At 51.9% G+C, this 16,466-nt stretch overlaps 1 protein-coding gene across 6 annotated transcripts; it reads right to left on the bottom strand.

Moving 5' to 3' along the window:
* Nucleotides 1–105: 105 nt before the first annotated feature.
* On the bottom strand, nt 106–15,665 carry HROB (homologous recombination factor with OB-fold). 6 transcript variants are annotated; one of them, XM_082706361.1, is made up of 11 exons: nt 15,398–15,649; nt 14,173–14,223; nt 12,689–12,753; nt 9,793–10,929; nt 8,563–8,646; nt 7,341–7,481; nt 6,438–6,546; nt 6,165–6,250; nt 5,748–5,873; nt 3,471–3,588; nt 106–707 (listed from the first exon to the last, which is right to left on the bottom strand). In XM_082706361.1, the coding sequence occupies exons 4-11, from the start codon at nt 10,726–10,728 to the stop codon at nt 616–618; spliced, it is 1,692 nt and encodes a 563-aa protein (XP_082562487.1). In that variant the 5' UTR covers nt 10,729–10,929; nt 12,689–12,753; nt 14,173–14,223; nt 15,398–15,649; the 3' UTR covers nt 106–615. The 6 variants fall into 6 exon arrangements, with proteins under 6 accessions (XP_082562487.1, XP_082562489.1, XP_082562485.1 ...); XM_082706363.1 differs by having other exon boundaries at nt 6,438–6,531; XM_082706359.1 differs by lacking the exon at nt 12,689–12,753 and having other exon boundaries at nt 15,398–15,665.
* Between the last annotated feature and the right edge of the window lie 801 nt (nt 15,666–16,466).

Raw genomic sequence — 16,466 nt, 5'->3', positions numbered from 1 at the left:
AGTTCATGAAGAGAGTGAAAGAGGGAAGGAAAACGAGGAGCTTGGCTCTGTCCCGGCCAGGTGGGACAAGGAGCAGTGCGGGTGGAAAGGAGCGGGGGAGGCGAGTGGAGCAGACAGCTGCTTTAATTCCGAACAAGACACAGCCCTGTCCCACCCCCACACCTGGGAACGCTGAGCACAGGTGAGCTGGGCAGAGGGAGGTCTGAGTGTGTTCCTCCTCTAACCAGAGGAATGGGTCACCACGACTGTGGTGTGACTCCTCAGCGGTCCAGGGAATAGGGAATAAAGGGATCAGGGTCCTCGAAAGTCAAGGTGAAGCAGGAGGGGGACACACCTCCCCTGTTGGCAGGAGGAGAAGGGATGGTGGCATCCAAGGGCTTGGAGGACAGTAGAGCAGAAGGGCCATCCTTGGGGCTGGGTTCTAGAATGCCAAAGGAAGACCCAAAGTGACAGCAGTGCAGAATCTGAGGGACGAGGGTGTTCCTGGGAAGGCGTCCAGGGGGGCAACCACAGTCCTGGGCTTTGTTGGCTGTCCCATCATGCTGGGCTTCCTCTCTCTCTGGGACCCAATCAGACACAAGCAGAGGCTCTCCTGGGTGCCGAGAGGCCGCCTGCTCAAGGCGGGGGCGCTGCCTTGGGGCAGTCCCAACTGCTGGTCCCACAGAAGAAGTCCTCAGGGAGCTCACTGAGGAGTCCATCCAGGTCATCTGCAGGAGGGCATGGAGAGGGTAGACGGACTTAGTGACGACGTTAGGGTTCCACGGGACTCGGGTCCCAAGCTCCTGCCTCTCAGGGGGTTCTGGACCTGGCTGCACAGTTGGGGGGTTCCCTCCCCCTGGGCAGTGGTGACTGGGCCTGAGGCTGACTGGACTCCCGGCTTCCTTCTGCTTCCCACACATGCACACATCACAAGAGACAAGGACAAAACGCCTGGGCCTTTCTGTCAAGAAAGACGCTCCCCTTGGCCTTGGGCATGACCCTCTATCCATCTCTATCCATCCAGAGGCACAGTGCTTGACCAGAGAGGCTGCAGGGATCCACCAATGCAACCCGCTCATTGGATGAAGGCAAAAGGCCAGAAAAAGTCATCAGACACATTCAGAATCACGGCATTCAGGAATCCCTTTCTTACCTGAAGAGCATGAGACATGGGCCCCTTCCCCTGTGGACCTTCCTGGGCGTGTGGAATGAAAGCAACTCTCCCTGACTGCAGTTCGCAGCTGCAAGCTTGTGTCTGAGAACTTGGAAGCCACCTATCTCAGTCATCCCTCCTGGGACTATCCCAGTTAACAACAGCAGCTACCGCTCGCTGACCCAATGCTCCTGGCCATACCTGCTGTACTCATCCCTTTCCGAACTCACAAAGCCCTTTGGAGGGCATGGTTCCTCTTTACCATCCCTGCTTTGACAGAATGGAGTTTAAAGCGGTCAGGTAACTGGTGGTGAGCGTCCTCAAGCTCCATCTGAGGCCAGAAGCACACGGCTCCCAACCAGGGAGCTCCAGTGTAATGGATGGGCTCAGGCAGCCTATGGGGTCAGAATTGGACACCACACCTGCAGAGGCTAGCTTCTGGCCTGGCACAGAGCTCCTGACAACCATGATGCTGCTCAAAGAAGTCCACTTGCTGGCATTCAAAAAAATTTTTTTGGTAGGACTTTTTTTTTTTTTTAAGATTTTATTTACTTTTTTTTATTTTAAAGATTTTATTTATTTATTTGACTGGTATCACAAGTAGACAGAGAGGCAGGCAGAGAGAGAGGGGGAAGCAGGCTCCCCGCTGAGAAGAGAGCCCAATGTGGGGCTCAATCCCAGGACCCTGGGATCATGACCTGAGCCGAAGGCAGAGGCTTTAACCCACTGAGCCACCCAGGTGCCCCAAGATTTTATTTACTTATTTGACAGACAGAGATCATAAGCAGGCAGCGAGGCAGGCCGGGGGGTGGGGGGCAGAAGCTTTAACCCACTGAGCCACCCAGGCGCCCCTAGCATTCAAAATTTAATTAAGGTGCCTGGCACTGTACTTAGGGAAGTGAGACTGGAATTTGATTGTACCAACAAAAGGTGATGGGGCGCCTGGGGGGGGGCTTGGTCGGTTGGGCGGCCGATTCTTGATTGTCGCTCCGGTCATGATCTTGGGGTCCTGGGGTCGAGCCACACATTTGGCCCTGCGCTCAGCCGGGACTCTGCTTGGGAGTCTCTCTCTTCCATTCCCTTTGCTCCTCCCCCGCCTCAAATGAATAAATACATCTTAAAAAATAAGAAAAAAAAGAGGTGTCCCTCACTGATTACACTATGACTGTTCAGGGAAACTCGATGTTAAATGAAGGGCAATGAGCAGACTGTGTGGGCCTACGAAACTGGGAATCAGAGTAAGAACTAGTGTTGGTGGGGCGCCTGGGTGGCTCAGTGGGTTAAGCCTCTGCCTTTGGCTCGGGTCATGATCCCAGAGACCTGGGATCGAGCCCCACATCAGGCTCTCTGTTCCGTGGAGAGCCTGCTTCCTCCTCTCTCTCTTCCTGCCTCTCTGCCTACTTGTGAGCTCTGTCAAATAAATAAATAAAATCTTAAAAAAAAAAAAAAAAGAACTAGTGTTGGTGTCTCCCAACTCTGTCCAGCCACAGCTAGTAGCTGCCTGCTTGGCAAGTCTGTCCCTACAATGGAGATGTGACACCAGCCACAATATTCTAGAGATGACTCTCCTCACTTATTTCATGAGCTCCAGTAACCTCCTGATGATGGTTTGGCTTGTCAACCAGCTTACTTATAAGGAACGAGTGCAACATCTCAGGGAAGATTCTAGCATGAGGGGTAGATACCCTTTCGTAGGCTATAGGCTATAAGTAAATTGGCTTATGTGGTTTATCCATTAGTTCAATGTGAATCTGATTAATGTGAGACACTTACCCACAATCCCATGAATTTTGGGGCTGGACAGGGTTGAATTTATGGAATCCAAAAGCTAAGGCTCACACTTGGACTGTGTACGCTCCACGTGGGTGATGCTCCCTCCCGAGGAACAAGCTGGTCATACCCTTACAGGTCTGTGTTTGGGCTTCTCAGGTCTGTTTCTTGGTGCCACCCTAACCCCATGGATGTCTGACTCCTCAGCCCTGCCTGCAGGATCTCTGAGCTTAGTCAGAATGGGGAAATCAGCCCCCAGAAGACTCAAGGTGTGGCACAGGGGTGGTGCCCATCCATCCTCTCCTTGTGGGTAACCACATGGCCTGGAAAAGGGGAGACCCGTGGATCCCACTGTATTTGTTTATGTAGCCCCAATCACACTACTATAGTTAGTTTGTGGCCTACAGCCTTGCCAAAAAAGATACCACATCTGATTTCTGGAAGATTCTGTAAGACCCAAGGATTCACAGAAGGAGGGAAGAGATGTAGCCAGATTCTCCTGGCTGCGCTATCCAAGAGGAAATAGAAGAAGAACCGCTTTTGCTCCTGGGTAGGCTGACTGCCTTACCTGCTTCTGGGAGCTCTTCCTCGGGGGATGCCCCTGTCTCTGTGTTCGGTGCTGTTCTCAAGCCTTTTCCAGACTTTGCAGTCTCATGATGGGGACTGCCAGGGAAGCTTCCCGGGTTCTGGGGACAGAGGGCCTGGTTACTAATGTCCGTGCCCCTGACATCCCTCTGGACAGTCCCATGCCACCCAGACAACCTCAAAAGAATAGGTAGGGGTTTAGGAAAGACACGACAGAGGAGTGTGGAAGGGGCCAGTCACCGAGGGGAGGGAGCTGAAATACCAAACACCCCAAAGAGCAGGTAATTAAAAACACAAACTTTTTTGGGCAATTTTCTTTCCTAATTCTGTTGGTATCTGGTGTTTTAGGAAATCTGTATATACCAGGAACAGAGTGAAGAGGCCATTCAGAAATATGTTGAGGATTTGGCCTGGGGTTAAAAATGAGATTTTAGGGAGTGCCTGGGTGGCTCAGTCATTAAAGCATCTGCCTTTGGCTTGGGTCATGATCCCAGGGTCCTGGGATCAAACCCCACATCGGGCTTCTTGCTCAGCAGGAAGCCTGCTTTCCCTTTCCCACTCCCAAGCTTGTGTTCCTGCCCTCACTGTCTCTCTGTCAAATAAATAAATAAAATATTAAAAAAAAAAAAAAAAAAGATGAGCTTTTATGGGTTCGGAGATTCAGCCCCATGCACTGGGTGTGGAACCTGCTTAAGATTCTCTCTTTCTCTCTTTCCCTCACTAAAACAACAACAACAACAAACACCAAAAAAAACCTTTTAAGAATCTGCACACTAGGGGCACCTGGGTGGCTCAGTGGGCTAAAGCCTCTGCCTTTGGCTCAGGTCATGATCCCAGGGTCTGGGGATAGAACCCCACATCTTGCTCTCTGCTCAGTGGGGAGCCTGCTTCCCTCTTCTCTCTCTCTGCCTGCCTCTCTGCCTGGTTGTGATCTTTCTTTGCCAAATAAATAAAATCTTAACAAAATAATAAATAAAAACAAAAAACAAACAAACAACCTTTCCTTTAAAAAAAAAATCTGCACACTAGCTAATATACAGTCAGGTAATGGAAATTAGTAATTAAGCTGTTTTTTAAAAGAATATAAGCTTTTTATTATTTTTTAATTTAATTAATTAATTAATTTTTATTTGACAGAGAGAGCGAGAGATCACAAGTACGCAGAGAAGCAGGCAGAGAGAGAGGGGAAAGCAGGCTCCCCGCTGAGCAGAGAGCCTGATGCAGGGATGTGGGTCTGGATCCCAGGACCCTGATATCATGACCTGAGCTGAAGGCGCCCCAGTAATTAAGCCATTGACCATCATTTGCCGTAGAGAATGGGAAAGAAGAAGAGTAAGTTTTATGTTTTGCTTTATTCTGTACCATTGCAATTTTTGTCAATGTGTATGGATAACTTGACATTTAAAAGGAAAAGAAGGATGAGGTTTTGGGAGTGGGTGATTTTTGAGAAAATGTGGAAGGTTAAGGGGAAAGATGAGGGAAATGGGAAGTACCCCACCGAGTGAAAGGTGTAACTTGAGAAGAAGTCATCGAGTCTAGAGCATTTGCTTTTTAGATGAAGCAACAGCAGGGGTGGGGACAGTACCTGCCAAGGTCAAGTTACAAATTACCAGCAGAGCGGAGACAGGAGGTCTCCCCACCCCCAGGCCAGGCCCAACAACCCAGGACCCCAGGAAGGGGGGAGGTGGCCACAGAGGGGACACCATGCGCCAGTCAAGGGCCAGCTCTGCACTCTTAACCTGGAGTGGAGCTGCCTGGAACCCTAGTCTCCCTTAGTTCCCAAAGGGGGGTGTCCCCTCCTGAGTTCTGTGCGGGTGCCCCCCACACCCAGTAGAGGTGGAGGCCAGGAGGGCAGATGCAGAGCAAGGGCTGGCTCACATGACAGGCCATACGCAGCTCCCTACTCTCTGCCCCGCCGCCTGTAGCAGATCTGACCCTGAGTCACTTACTGAGGGCTACACCACCCCTCACCCAGGAAACCACAGCCTCGTTAGTTCTCAGGTGACTCCATCCTCCCTGGTGCTCAAGCCTGCCATCAGATCACCAAGTAGCCAGCTGCTCTAGGTCCTGTTACTGTGCCGTCTGGCAGGCGGGGGCCCTGGGAACAGGAGGATGCTGCACTGTCTTCAGAGGCATCTCTTCACCTCGGGGTAACTGGCCCCTTCACGCCTCTGCTCCCCAGCGTGAAGGAACGGAAGGTACCAGAAGATCCAGCCAGAGAGAGGCCCTGTCAGCCCCCATTCCATCCTGCTCCTCTTACCTTGGGGAAGGGCTGAGACGGCTTGAGGAAGCTCCCATCCCCGGAATCTGGGCTGTAAACACGGACCAGGTTGTTGGGCGTCACGTTGAGGTAGTGATTCCGGAGCGACGGAGAGAACACTCCAACCTTGAGCCGGGGATGGGGGAAGGTCAGTGTCCTCATGGAGCCCTAGACACGGTCAGATGCTACCCGGTTCCCGCCTGCGTCTCTCTCGCTGGCCTCGGCACCGGGGTCACACAGATGGTTTCACCCCAGCCCTGGGACCAGAGCAGAACCGAGTACTGCACCCTCCGGCCCCCACAGCACCACCCCTCATCCCCACCCACCTCCAAAGGATGGGAGCCAGGCCAAGCCCTCAGGGACCTTCTCCAGGGCGGGAAGGCTGGAGAGCAGGTCCCCGTTTGGGGCGCCCCTCACCTGCTTTAGCAGCAGCACCGAGCCAGGTTTCAGCTCACTCTGGCGGGTCTCGAGCAGCAGCCTGTGCACCGTGCCCTGCATCTCTCCTGCAAATACCACGTGGCCCATCAGGCTGGGTCAAGGGCAGCACAGGGACTGCTTTGGGCCCTGGCTGGGAAGTGGACCGCTCACTGCCTCAATTTTCCCGTCTGCAGATAGAGAGGACGACTCTTCCTCATCCCCTGAACTCAGCGAAGGCCACTCATCAGACCCGCTCAGGGCCTGACTGCTCACCTGTGGGGTCCTTGAAAACCACGCTGGCGTCCATCACGCTCCGCCTCAGGGACTTGATCATCACAGCCATGTGGGGGACCTTGTTCCTAGGAAGCTGCTTCAGGGCTGCCTGGTTACGAGGAGAGGCATTTGCTGAGCAAGCAGCATCCCACCAGTGACGTTCCCAAGTGGGCCAGGGCAACTGGAGTAGGGGGGGAGGGAGCGGGGAGTGGGTTCCGAGGACAGACATGGTGATGATCTTCCTTTTGTGGAGGGCAAAAGGGCGGTCTGAAGGCCTCATCCTGTCTCTCTAGCAGAACTGAGGCTGGCAGGGCCTTCATCTATCACTACCCCCTGCTTCCTTTCTCCAGCATATGTCTCTTTATACGGAGCTCTACCTCCGTTGCCGTGGGCATGTGTCCTCACATGAGGCAGCTTGAAGGGTAGCAGTGTGCTCACCCCATCTCATCCAGGACCTGGACACGCAGAGACATACCCATACCCCACTTTCACCTTCCACCTATGCCCAGTAGTAGTGAAATGCTGGGTGAGGAGAAGATACAACCAAAGGGACTCCATGTAGCTGCTTGGAGATAGGCCTGGGGGGAGAGGGAGCAAAAGGACAGCCCCCTTTCCTAAGGTGGAGGAGGACAGCAGGTTGGTAGAAAGGGTAGAAATGGTCTTTCTTGGGGTGCCTGGGTGGCTCATTTGTTAAGCGTCTGCCTTGGGCTCAGGTCATGATCCCAGGGTCCTGGAATTGGGCCCCGCACTGGGCTCCCTGCTCAGCGGGAAGCCTGTTTTTTCCCTCTCTGCTCCCCCTGCTCTTGCTGTCACTCTCGCTGTCAAATAAATAAATAAAATCTTAAAAAAAAGAAAGGAAAAGAAATGGTCTTTCTTGCACAGCTCAGCACCCAGTATCCTTACCTTCCGCAGCACCATGACAATGCTATAGGCACAGAGGAAGCAGGTGGGGTCTCTCTCGTCTAAGCCCAGAGAAGACTTCATGGCCAGCCACGGCCCTCGCCCAAAGTCCTCCTCTGCTGATGCCTGGGAACTGGTAACAATCTGGTACCACAGAGCAAAGGGGGCCTATGTGAGTGGATCCACTCCCTTCTGACCTTGACTGAGACAGGATGGGGGGCTGGGAGGGAAGGTCGAATTCCCTGCAGCATGGTAACCAGTCTCTTCCTCTCCCACATCACAAAATGGTATGAGAGATTTTGCTGCATAGCATATCTTTCACTAAGCAGCAATACCAAAGGTTTATTTTATTTTATATCAGGTCCTAACTTTGGTTGCACTGAAGCAAAAGGCTATGTCACTTGTGTAATAGACTCGAGAAGTATTGGGGCCGGCGAGCCCCCGCCCCCACATTGACAGGTTTCCAGAGTGCCTTAGCCATTTTGAAACCAGTCACATTTTATTTGGGCTGCCTCTGGCTTAACTATTAATCTTCTTACATTAAAAAATGCTTTGGGGCACCTGGGTGGCTCAGTCGATTGAGCGTCTGACTCTTGGTTTCTGCTCGGGTTGTGGAACTGAGCCCAGTGCTGGGCTCTGCACTCAGTGAAGAGTCTGCTAGTCCCTCTCCCTCTGCCCTCCCCCAAATAAATAAATAAAAAGTCTTTAAAAAAGAAAATGTTTTGTAACCAGATGGATCTGTGGATGGGCAGCAAAGAGAATTAAAAGCAAAAGTGGGTCTGAGGGTAGAGCAGGTCAACCAGAACCCCAGTGAGGAGGGAAGATGGGTCTCACCCCCGCAAAAGGAACCCACTGGAGGCCAGACGAAGGCAGGTCCTTCCCAGATCAATTCCCAGAAACCTGCGAGGAGGGGTTCCCGAGACACAATTTCCTAATACTTGTGACACTGCCCTCCTCTGAGGGAAGATGGGAGTTAGCTGGGCCTTTCTTTCTTAGGTGAGAAAGAAGACTGGACGCGTGACATGGGTCAGCATCAGGATAGGCTTCATCTTTGGCTAGTAAAACCACCACATCCCCAAACGGCCTTCCCCATGTGCCTCTGGTGCGGGAGCCCCGGAACAGGCCTAGTACCCCAGACTCTGCTTCTCAACTCCTGAAACCCACAGGGGTGTCCCTCACCCTTAAACAATGCCCAGAAAGTCAGCATATGCGTGGAACTAGTTACCTCTGTCCGGAATTTAGCCAGAGCACCATGAGTTGGAGTCTGGGGTGTGGAAACCATGATCTCCTCCAGATGCTTCCCGCTGAGCTACAAGGGGAGAGAGAAGGGGGAGGCGAGAGCACGCGCGGCAGCTGTTACTTACAAGTACAGCTTCTTGTCTGGGTTACATAATGAGTTCAGGAAACTATCGGGGACAATTAACACATATCACAGCTCTCCTAACGAAGTCTCAGGAGCCTTGCTGGCAGCTCAAAAAAGATGCTTTGGGGATTGTTTGGGGAATGTGAGGAAGCTGGAGCTAGCCCAGGAGCAAAACCCAGGGCTTCCTGAAGGAGCCAATGACCCGGATAGGGAGGCCTGGGATAGGCACAGAGGCAGCTTTCCCCAAGTCCCTTCTCAGGGACCTAACCCTTCCCCGCAGGGATCCAGCCCAGGAGGAATGTGGATGGCCTCCTTGGATTTCCCTTAGAGTGCCAGCGAAAGGCAAGGAACGGGCAGAAATGATTTGAACCAGCCTTAAAATGAGAGGAAAGAGTGCACCAATCACAACCAGACCAGACGCTCAGGGTCCCTTTATCTAGGATCTGATCTAAGATGGTTTGACGGAAACTGTCCCTCCACCACCACTGACTCCAAATGGTCGGCATAGCACAGCTTCCCCCTGCTGACCCCACGCGTCCGCCACAGTGGCCCGTTCCGTGTACCTCTGACAGCATCCTGCCCTCCTGCCTCTGGGCCTTTGCACATTCTCTTCCCTGTCTTCCCACTGCTGAGATGTCTCCCAGAGCACAGCTTTCCTACACGCACCTGTCCATCCACCTCCTACCTGACCCTCCAAAGCCCACTCAATCACCCCAAGGAGCCCAGAGTCTCTGCAGCACCCAGGGACACTCTGCATTTTACGTATCACCGCTCGTTTGCATCTGCTGCTTCTGCTGTGCTGTGGACAACTTGGGATGGGAGCCATGCCCATCTTAACTTCTGTGTTCTCAGCTCCAAATTAGCAAATATAAGTGAGTGGCTCTTACTGCCCCAGTGCTAGCAAACAGTAGGTGCTCAACAAAGGAAAGGCGTGAGGTTCTCAGAGCCCGGAGCGCCTCTCTCACCTGCGGTATTCAGTTCTTCCTTCCCACTTCTTTTAACTTCTTCTGAAGCTCTGGAAACCCTCTCTCCACACTTCATTCCCTCCTCCCCCACTCGCCACCCCCCATGTCTGGGACAACTGTCCCTCACCTGGTGAGGCAGGACCCCGGCCGGGCCAGGGAAGCGGCGTGTTTTGGGGCTGGCGGGCTGCTGGGGTGTCCGGTGGGCAGCAGTGACCAGCCGCACCAGGTGGTTGGTGACGATGGGTGTCTGCAGAGCTGCCTGGGGAACCGGGGAGGAATGGGAGCTCTTTGGGGTGCTGAGAGGACACCTGACAGAAGACACTGGTGCTCTGGGTCGTAAGGGGCTCTGAGGAAACGATCCGGAGATAGTCTTTGAGGGAGCAGAGCACATGGAGTTGGGAGTCCGTGGCCCGGGAAAATGAGATTTGCCAGGTATGGAGGCGTCTGGACACTGGAATGAGTGACCAGGAAAACGGTTTTGAGGGCAGCTCTGAACAGGCCCGCCAGCTGCTTGGAGAGGCTGTGGTGCCTGAAGAAGGGGGCCCCTCCGACAGGCTTCCCAGCGGGGCTGCTGAACAGGAATGGGAAAGTCACTGGTGGCAGCCGATCTCGCATGGGGCTCTGGAGTCCTGCAGTGGACAACAGGCTCTGGAGGCTCACCATGGGCTGACAGGACACTACTCTTATTGGGGGCAGGCACAGGCCCCTTCAGGCATGACCCACTCAGCTCAGTGACCCGGGCCTTTTTAGCCACTGCTGAGTCCTCCTGATGCCATGTGGCCAAGATTCCTGGGGCCTCACTGCTGCCTCCAAGGTCCAGGTCCATGCTTGCGAGGACCTTATCAAATTCATCTTGTTCAGGCCCCTCGAAGCCTCCAGTTACCGGCTGCTGGCTCTCAAACCTGAGCAGGGAGTGGGAGGCAGAGGTCTGGTGTCTAGGTGGCACTTTGAGCACTTCTGCCAGTGCCACTCGTCTCTGATGGCCAGTCCAGCTGCTGGAAGTCGGGATAGGCCTTAGGGAGGCTGTTCCTACAGAAGGTGGACCCCTGATGGCCGCGGGCATGCTGGAGGTAGAAAGGCGGAGTCCCAGGGCTGATGGGCCCAAAGCCTCTGAAGGAGCAGTGGGGCCGGATGGCAGCTGCCCGGGAGACTGTGCCTGCCCGGAGTCCCGTGGGCTGGAAGAGGAGGGTCTCAGGCACCCAGCCTTCACAGACCGAGAGCCAGCAAGCCGATTCTCTGCATCCTCCACGGCAGACAAGAAGTCCTACAAAGAAGCAAAGATGGTGGGTCTTGGCATCTGGACGTCAAGAAACACTCTGCTTTTACTGTTCCAGGTATGCAGTAGGTACATGGAAGCAGATACATGGAAGTAGGAAACCAAGGCATGAAAGGCCGTGGTGGGGTCTTTTACCACCTTTGACCTTGCCCATGAGCCCACTTCCAGACTTTTTAAAAAGATTTTACTATTAATTTTTAAAGTAATGTCTACATGCACTATGGGACTCAAACTTGTGATCCCAAGATCGAGAGTCGCATGCTCCATGGAATGAGCCAGCCAGGCGCCCCACCACCCCCAGACTTCTACCAGAACCATCCAGGGGCGCCTGGCTGGCTCAGTGGATGGAACATGTGACTCCTGATCTTGGGGTCGTGAGTTCAAGTCCCACGTTGCATGTAGAGATTACTTAAAAATAAAACCTTTAGCACTGTATGTTAACTAACTGGAAGTTATTTTATTTATTTTTTAAAGATTCCATTCATTTCTTTGAGAGATAGAGAGCATGAGCTGGAGCAAGGGTGGGTAGAGAGAGATGTAGACTCCCTGCTGAGCCAGGAGACCAATGTGACTCCAGGATCACAACCCGAGCTGAGGGCAGATGCCTAACCAACTGAGCCACCCAGGTTCCCCGCTAACTAGAACTTAAATAAATATATGAAGAGGGGCGCCTGGGTGGCTCAGTCAGTTAAGCGTCTGACTCTTGATTTCGGCTCATGTCATGATCTCAGGGTTGTGAGATCGAGCCCTGCATTGGGCTCCACGCTCAGCACGGAGTCTGCTTGAGATTCCTTCTCTCTCCCTCTGCCCCTCCCCTCTCTAAAAATAAATAAACTAATTAATTAATTAAAATTTTGAAGAAAAAAGTCTTAAAAAAAAATTATAAGGCTAAGTTTACAGGTAGCTTCTCTTGGGGGGTGGGGGAGCAGTGGTATTCAGGGGAGTAGGCAGAAGCAAACATATCAGGCACCAAGGAATCGAATCACCCAAGATTACACACCCATCTCAAGGAAATAAGTTTTCTGGTGTCCAGCCTGTGCAACAGGGGTCTCTCCAGCTGGTCATGCTGCCTGTCCTCAGCCCACTCCTCTCCCCCTGCCCCAAGACACACACACACACACACACACACACACACACACACAACCTTCAGTAAGCCGAAGAGGCCTTGGATCCAGCAAAATAGGCAGACGTTAAATATAGCTTTTCAGGCAGGTTAAATTAAGTATGGATTCCAGTTGGGAAGCAAGGTGAGATTGACACCTTCGAGAGCAACAGACCTGTTCTGAGGGTGTTTTTGAGTCAGAACTGCTGATTTAACTGACAGGAAGGTCCCCTCCACCCCCATCCTTTGGTGCTGCATTGGATTATCTGGGCCAGAGAAGGGTTTTTCCCTGCTTTGTGTATTGTCAGGAGAATGGCATACCCCAGCGGGACTGCCATGGGGTTTAGCAATAACAATATTAGAATTACAGCAGCAGTGAAATCCTGACAATCCTTTTCTCCTAAAGAGCTTAGACATGATGTCATCTGCCTGAGGAAGGAGGAAAGGGGCTGTTCTTAGAACAGAAACTTGAACTGTCAGAGTCCTTCACTCTTTTTTTTTTTTTTTAAAGTAATCTCTATGCCTAACATGGGGCTCAAACTCAAGACCCCGGGATCAAGAGCCAACATGCTCCACTGAGCCAGCCAGGTACCACAGAGACCTTCACTCTTAATCCCATTGCCAGCCCCACAGTCCTCTCATCACCTGGTAAGACCCGAAAGGGACACTTAGCAGTCACTTTTTCAGCCTGTAATTACACATCTCCAAAGCTGAAAGACAAAGACAGGGACACATCTCCTTAACAAAGCTGGCAATTTTGAATTTTTTGTAAAAGCAAAATTCAAGTCCCCAAGTGATGACAAAAACATCTTACAATTTGAAATGGCACTGGGTGCCGGGGACCCCATACACATTTTACCGGAATTCTCTCAATGAATTTTCACGATGGTCCTAATAAGTGTTATTATTATTCCCGTTTTATGGATGCAGAAATGGAGACTCAGAAGTTAAATAACTTCACAGAACTAGGACTAGAAGCCATATGTGTCCCTGTCACTATGTCTTAGGGCCTCAATGAATGAGACAAGCCAGAGACCGGTTTTTAAGAGGTCTAAGGAAGGTCTGTCTTCGCTTTCAAACCTTAGGTTCCAAAAGCCTCAAAGGAAGAGGAGTGCGGGGCTTGGGCTGCCAGAAGGGTCCCCGGTGCAGCATTCATCACCCGGCTAGGTACAAATGGGGCATCTTGACAAATCCTAAATTCGATTTTTAAAGCACAGTGCTGGGAGACAAAAAGTAAGTTTGAAAGCTTTGTCATTGATAAAAGAAAGCAATTCTACTCTATAAATATAGTTTAGTATCTATGTATGTCAGCCTGGAATCAGGAGGCCAAGACCTCACCCTGGTTGTTGGTGGTGTGTTCTTAAACAGGTTAATTTACCTCTTTTGCATTTTGCCTGCTTAAATCCTGCCTCTTTCTGAAAAGGGTTTCAGGTAGCGATTTTGGGCCTCCCAGACCAAACTATATCCTTTGGATCTGAGCGGGAAGAGAGCTGCGGGGAGTGCTAGCTAGTTCAGTGATCTCTGACTATACCCCGAGATTAGAAACAGCCCTGCTTGGGTCTATCCCCAGAAATTCCGATTTAATTGGTGTGTGGAAAGGCCTCAGCAGGGGTGATTCTGACGTGCCAGCTTCTGATACAGTCTAATCCCTCATCTTCTGAGCAAGAGGGAAGAGTATTTGAGGCAGAAGAACATCCCTCCTATTATAGAAGAGAAAACAGAAGGCCAGAGAATGAAGTAATTTGCCCTGGCTCATGTAGCGACTTGGTGACCCCAAGCCTCCTGCTATCCACTAACTGTGTTGTCTGTGGCTCTCCATAAACTTTCTTCCCACCTCAAGTATGCCATCATAAAGGTGAACTGAATCATCCACATGACACAGCTTCCAGGCAAGGGCCCTAGTAATTTAAAGGTATGTCAATTAGGCAGCTCACATCTCTGTTTTTCTGTCTCTAAAACAGTTAAGTAGGTTGTTTACATGTCTCATCTTCTCTCAGCCTCTCACAGACAAAAAAGCTATACATGTCAAGTAAAAGGAGGCTGGGGCAGACTGCTTCAAAATGTTCTGGGTCTGCGTGTTGACAACTCAAGACGTCCTCTGCTATCTCTGATCACCAACACTTCCTTACCTCATCTTCAAACTCCTCTTCCACAGTAAACAGCTTCTGCAAACTGCATGCCTGAAAGGAAAACAAAGCAATTGAGGTTGGAGGAGAGATACTGCTTACAAGTACATTCTGTCCTCACTACGCTTCTTTCCAATTCTAACAAGACCATCGGGTGTACTGTTTTTTGTTTTTGTTTTTGTTTTTTTCCCCCTAGTGTTGAGGGAGGAATAAGGGATGAGGCGGGAAGAGATGGGATTTACTTAAAGATTTAGAGGATTCAAAAATAAACAAACAAACAAAAAAAGATTTAGAGGATTCAGGGTCGCCTGGGTGGCTCAGTGGGTTAAGCCTCTGCTTTTGGGCTCAGGTCATGATCTTGGGGTCCTGGGATCAAGCCCCACAGCGGACTCTCTGCTCAGCAGGGAGCCTGCTTCCCCTTCTCTCTGCCTGCCTCTCTGCCTACTTGTGATCTCTGTCTGTCAAATAAATAAAATGTTAAAAAAAAAAAAAAGATTTAGAGGATTTGGAATCCTTTCTTGCAAAATAATCCACTCGGGTCCATCTGTATTCACCTTGGAAGAGGGAGGAAGAGGCAAGGGGAAGGCTTAAAAGAGTGCATGGGTCATTCTTTAGCCTTAGCACTGGGCACATGGGCTGAAGGATTTTGCAACATCCCAAAAAGTTGGCCTGGGGAACCTATGTGAAACATCAGAGAGGCTACCATAAATCCAAGGATGCCCAGTACAGTGGCCTTGTTTCTGAAGCAAGTGGTTTCCTTCTATCTAATCCCATGCACCAAAGCCAGCGTCCCAGGAGGGTTGGATGCCCGGGCCCAGAGTTCCTTCTTTCTAGGCAGCAGAGCTGCTGTGGGCAGTTCTTAGACGTGTCAAGCCCAGCGCGGCGGGCTGTGCCTACCCCCGCCCCCCGTTGCCAGAGCAGCAAGAGCTATAGTGACACACACCCCCGCAACCCAGTGCCCAAGGATCAGGAGGTACGGGTTTGGGGGGGAAGGGGGTCGGTTCTGGGGCCGTGACGTTCGGGCACACCGAGAACCACGAGCAGTTCTCCAAGAAGAGAGGTAAGAGCAGCAGGAGGGAAGCAGGCCCAGAGGGAGGTGCGTGGAAAGAACCTTCCCAGGGTGTCCAGGCAAGCCCTGACTAGAGCCCAGGTGTTCCGAGGCCACCAAGCTCTGACCCAAACCTAACCCGGTTGTGCGGCAGTTCCACCGCCTGGGGCGCGGCATTACCATGGCGACGGCGGGCGGCCTCTGACCCCGGGCGGGGAGAGTGTTTTGTCGGGCAGGCCCCCCACTCGAGGGGTCGCCGGGGCCTCGGACTTGTCCCGGGCGGGACAGTCGGAGTCCGGACTTGCGGGGTCTCTGGAGCGAGGTCGGAAAGTCACGACTCTGAGACTCGGGCGGGGGCCGAGAGGGGTTCGCCGGAAAGCCGGGGGCTGAAGCCCGTGGCTGCTTTCGAAGTGGCCGCCACTCCGGCGTCTCCGCCTCTTAAAGGGGCGGGCCTATTTCTATCCCGCCGACGCAAAGACTCTTCTTCCTCTGTCTTCCGCCTCGGCCTTAAAGGGAAATGAGTGGGCTCTCGGTCGCCCCCCAGCGGCCCCTCGGGCCAGGTTGGTTAGTTCAACAGGAGTTCTGGTTGGGTCCCCAGTTCCGCCCATCCTCCTCTCCAGAGTTAAGCACACTGGGGATGGGGTCCTGGAGCATAACTCTCATTCACATTAGAATCCGCCCCACTGGCTGTTTGTTCATCTATCCACCCATACTTGCAACACGTATATTAAGCAAAGATGTTCTTGGTCTTGTTCTTTTTAACCCTTAATATTTCAACTTAGATCTCAGATCTTCCCTGTCACTTCTCAAGTAACATCCCTCCCCCATCCAACACTCTTCCCTTCTCAGCGCTTTCCATAATTTATAACTGTCATGATATACATCTTTATTGCGTGTCCTCCTCCCTAAAATACGAGCTCTTGGGGTTCAGCACAAAAAGCAAACAAACAAACAAAAATGAGCTTCATGAAGGCAGGGACTTTGTCTGGCTTGTTCAACTTTGTGTCCCCAGCACTTAGCACAAGGCTCAACAGAATTATTGGAGGAGGGGCACCTGGGTGGCTCAGTGGGTTAAGCCGCTGCCTTCAGCTCTGGTCATGATCTCGGGGTTCTAGGATTGAGTCCCGCATTGGCCTCTCTGCTCGGCGGGGAGCCTGCTTCCCTCTCTCTCTCTCTCTCTGCCTGCCTCTCTGTCTACTTGTGATCTATCTCTGTCAAATAAATAAATAAAAATAAAAATATTTAAAAA

Source organism: Mustela nivalis, assembly GCF_964662115.1.
Source record: "Mustela nivalis genome assembly, chromosome: 17".
Lineage (NCBI taxonomy): Eukaryota > Metazoa > Chordata > Mammalia > Carnivora > Mustelidae > Mustela > Mustela nivalis.
Note: the sequence above shows the minus strand (reverse complement) of the source record. Positions and strands in the feature narration are given on the sequence as shown.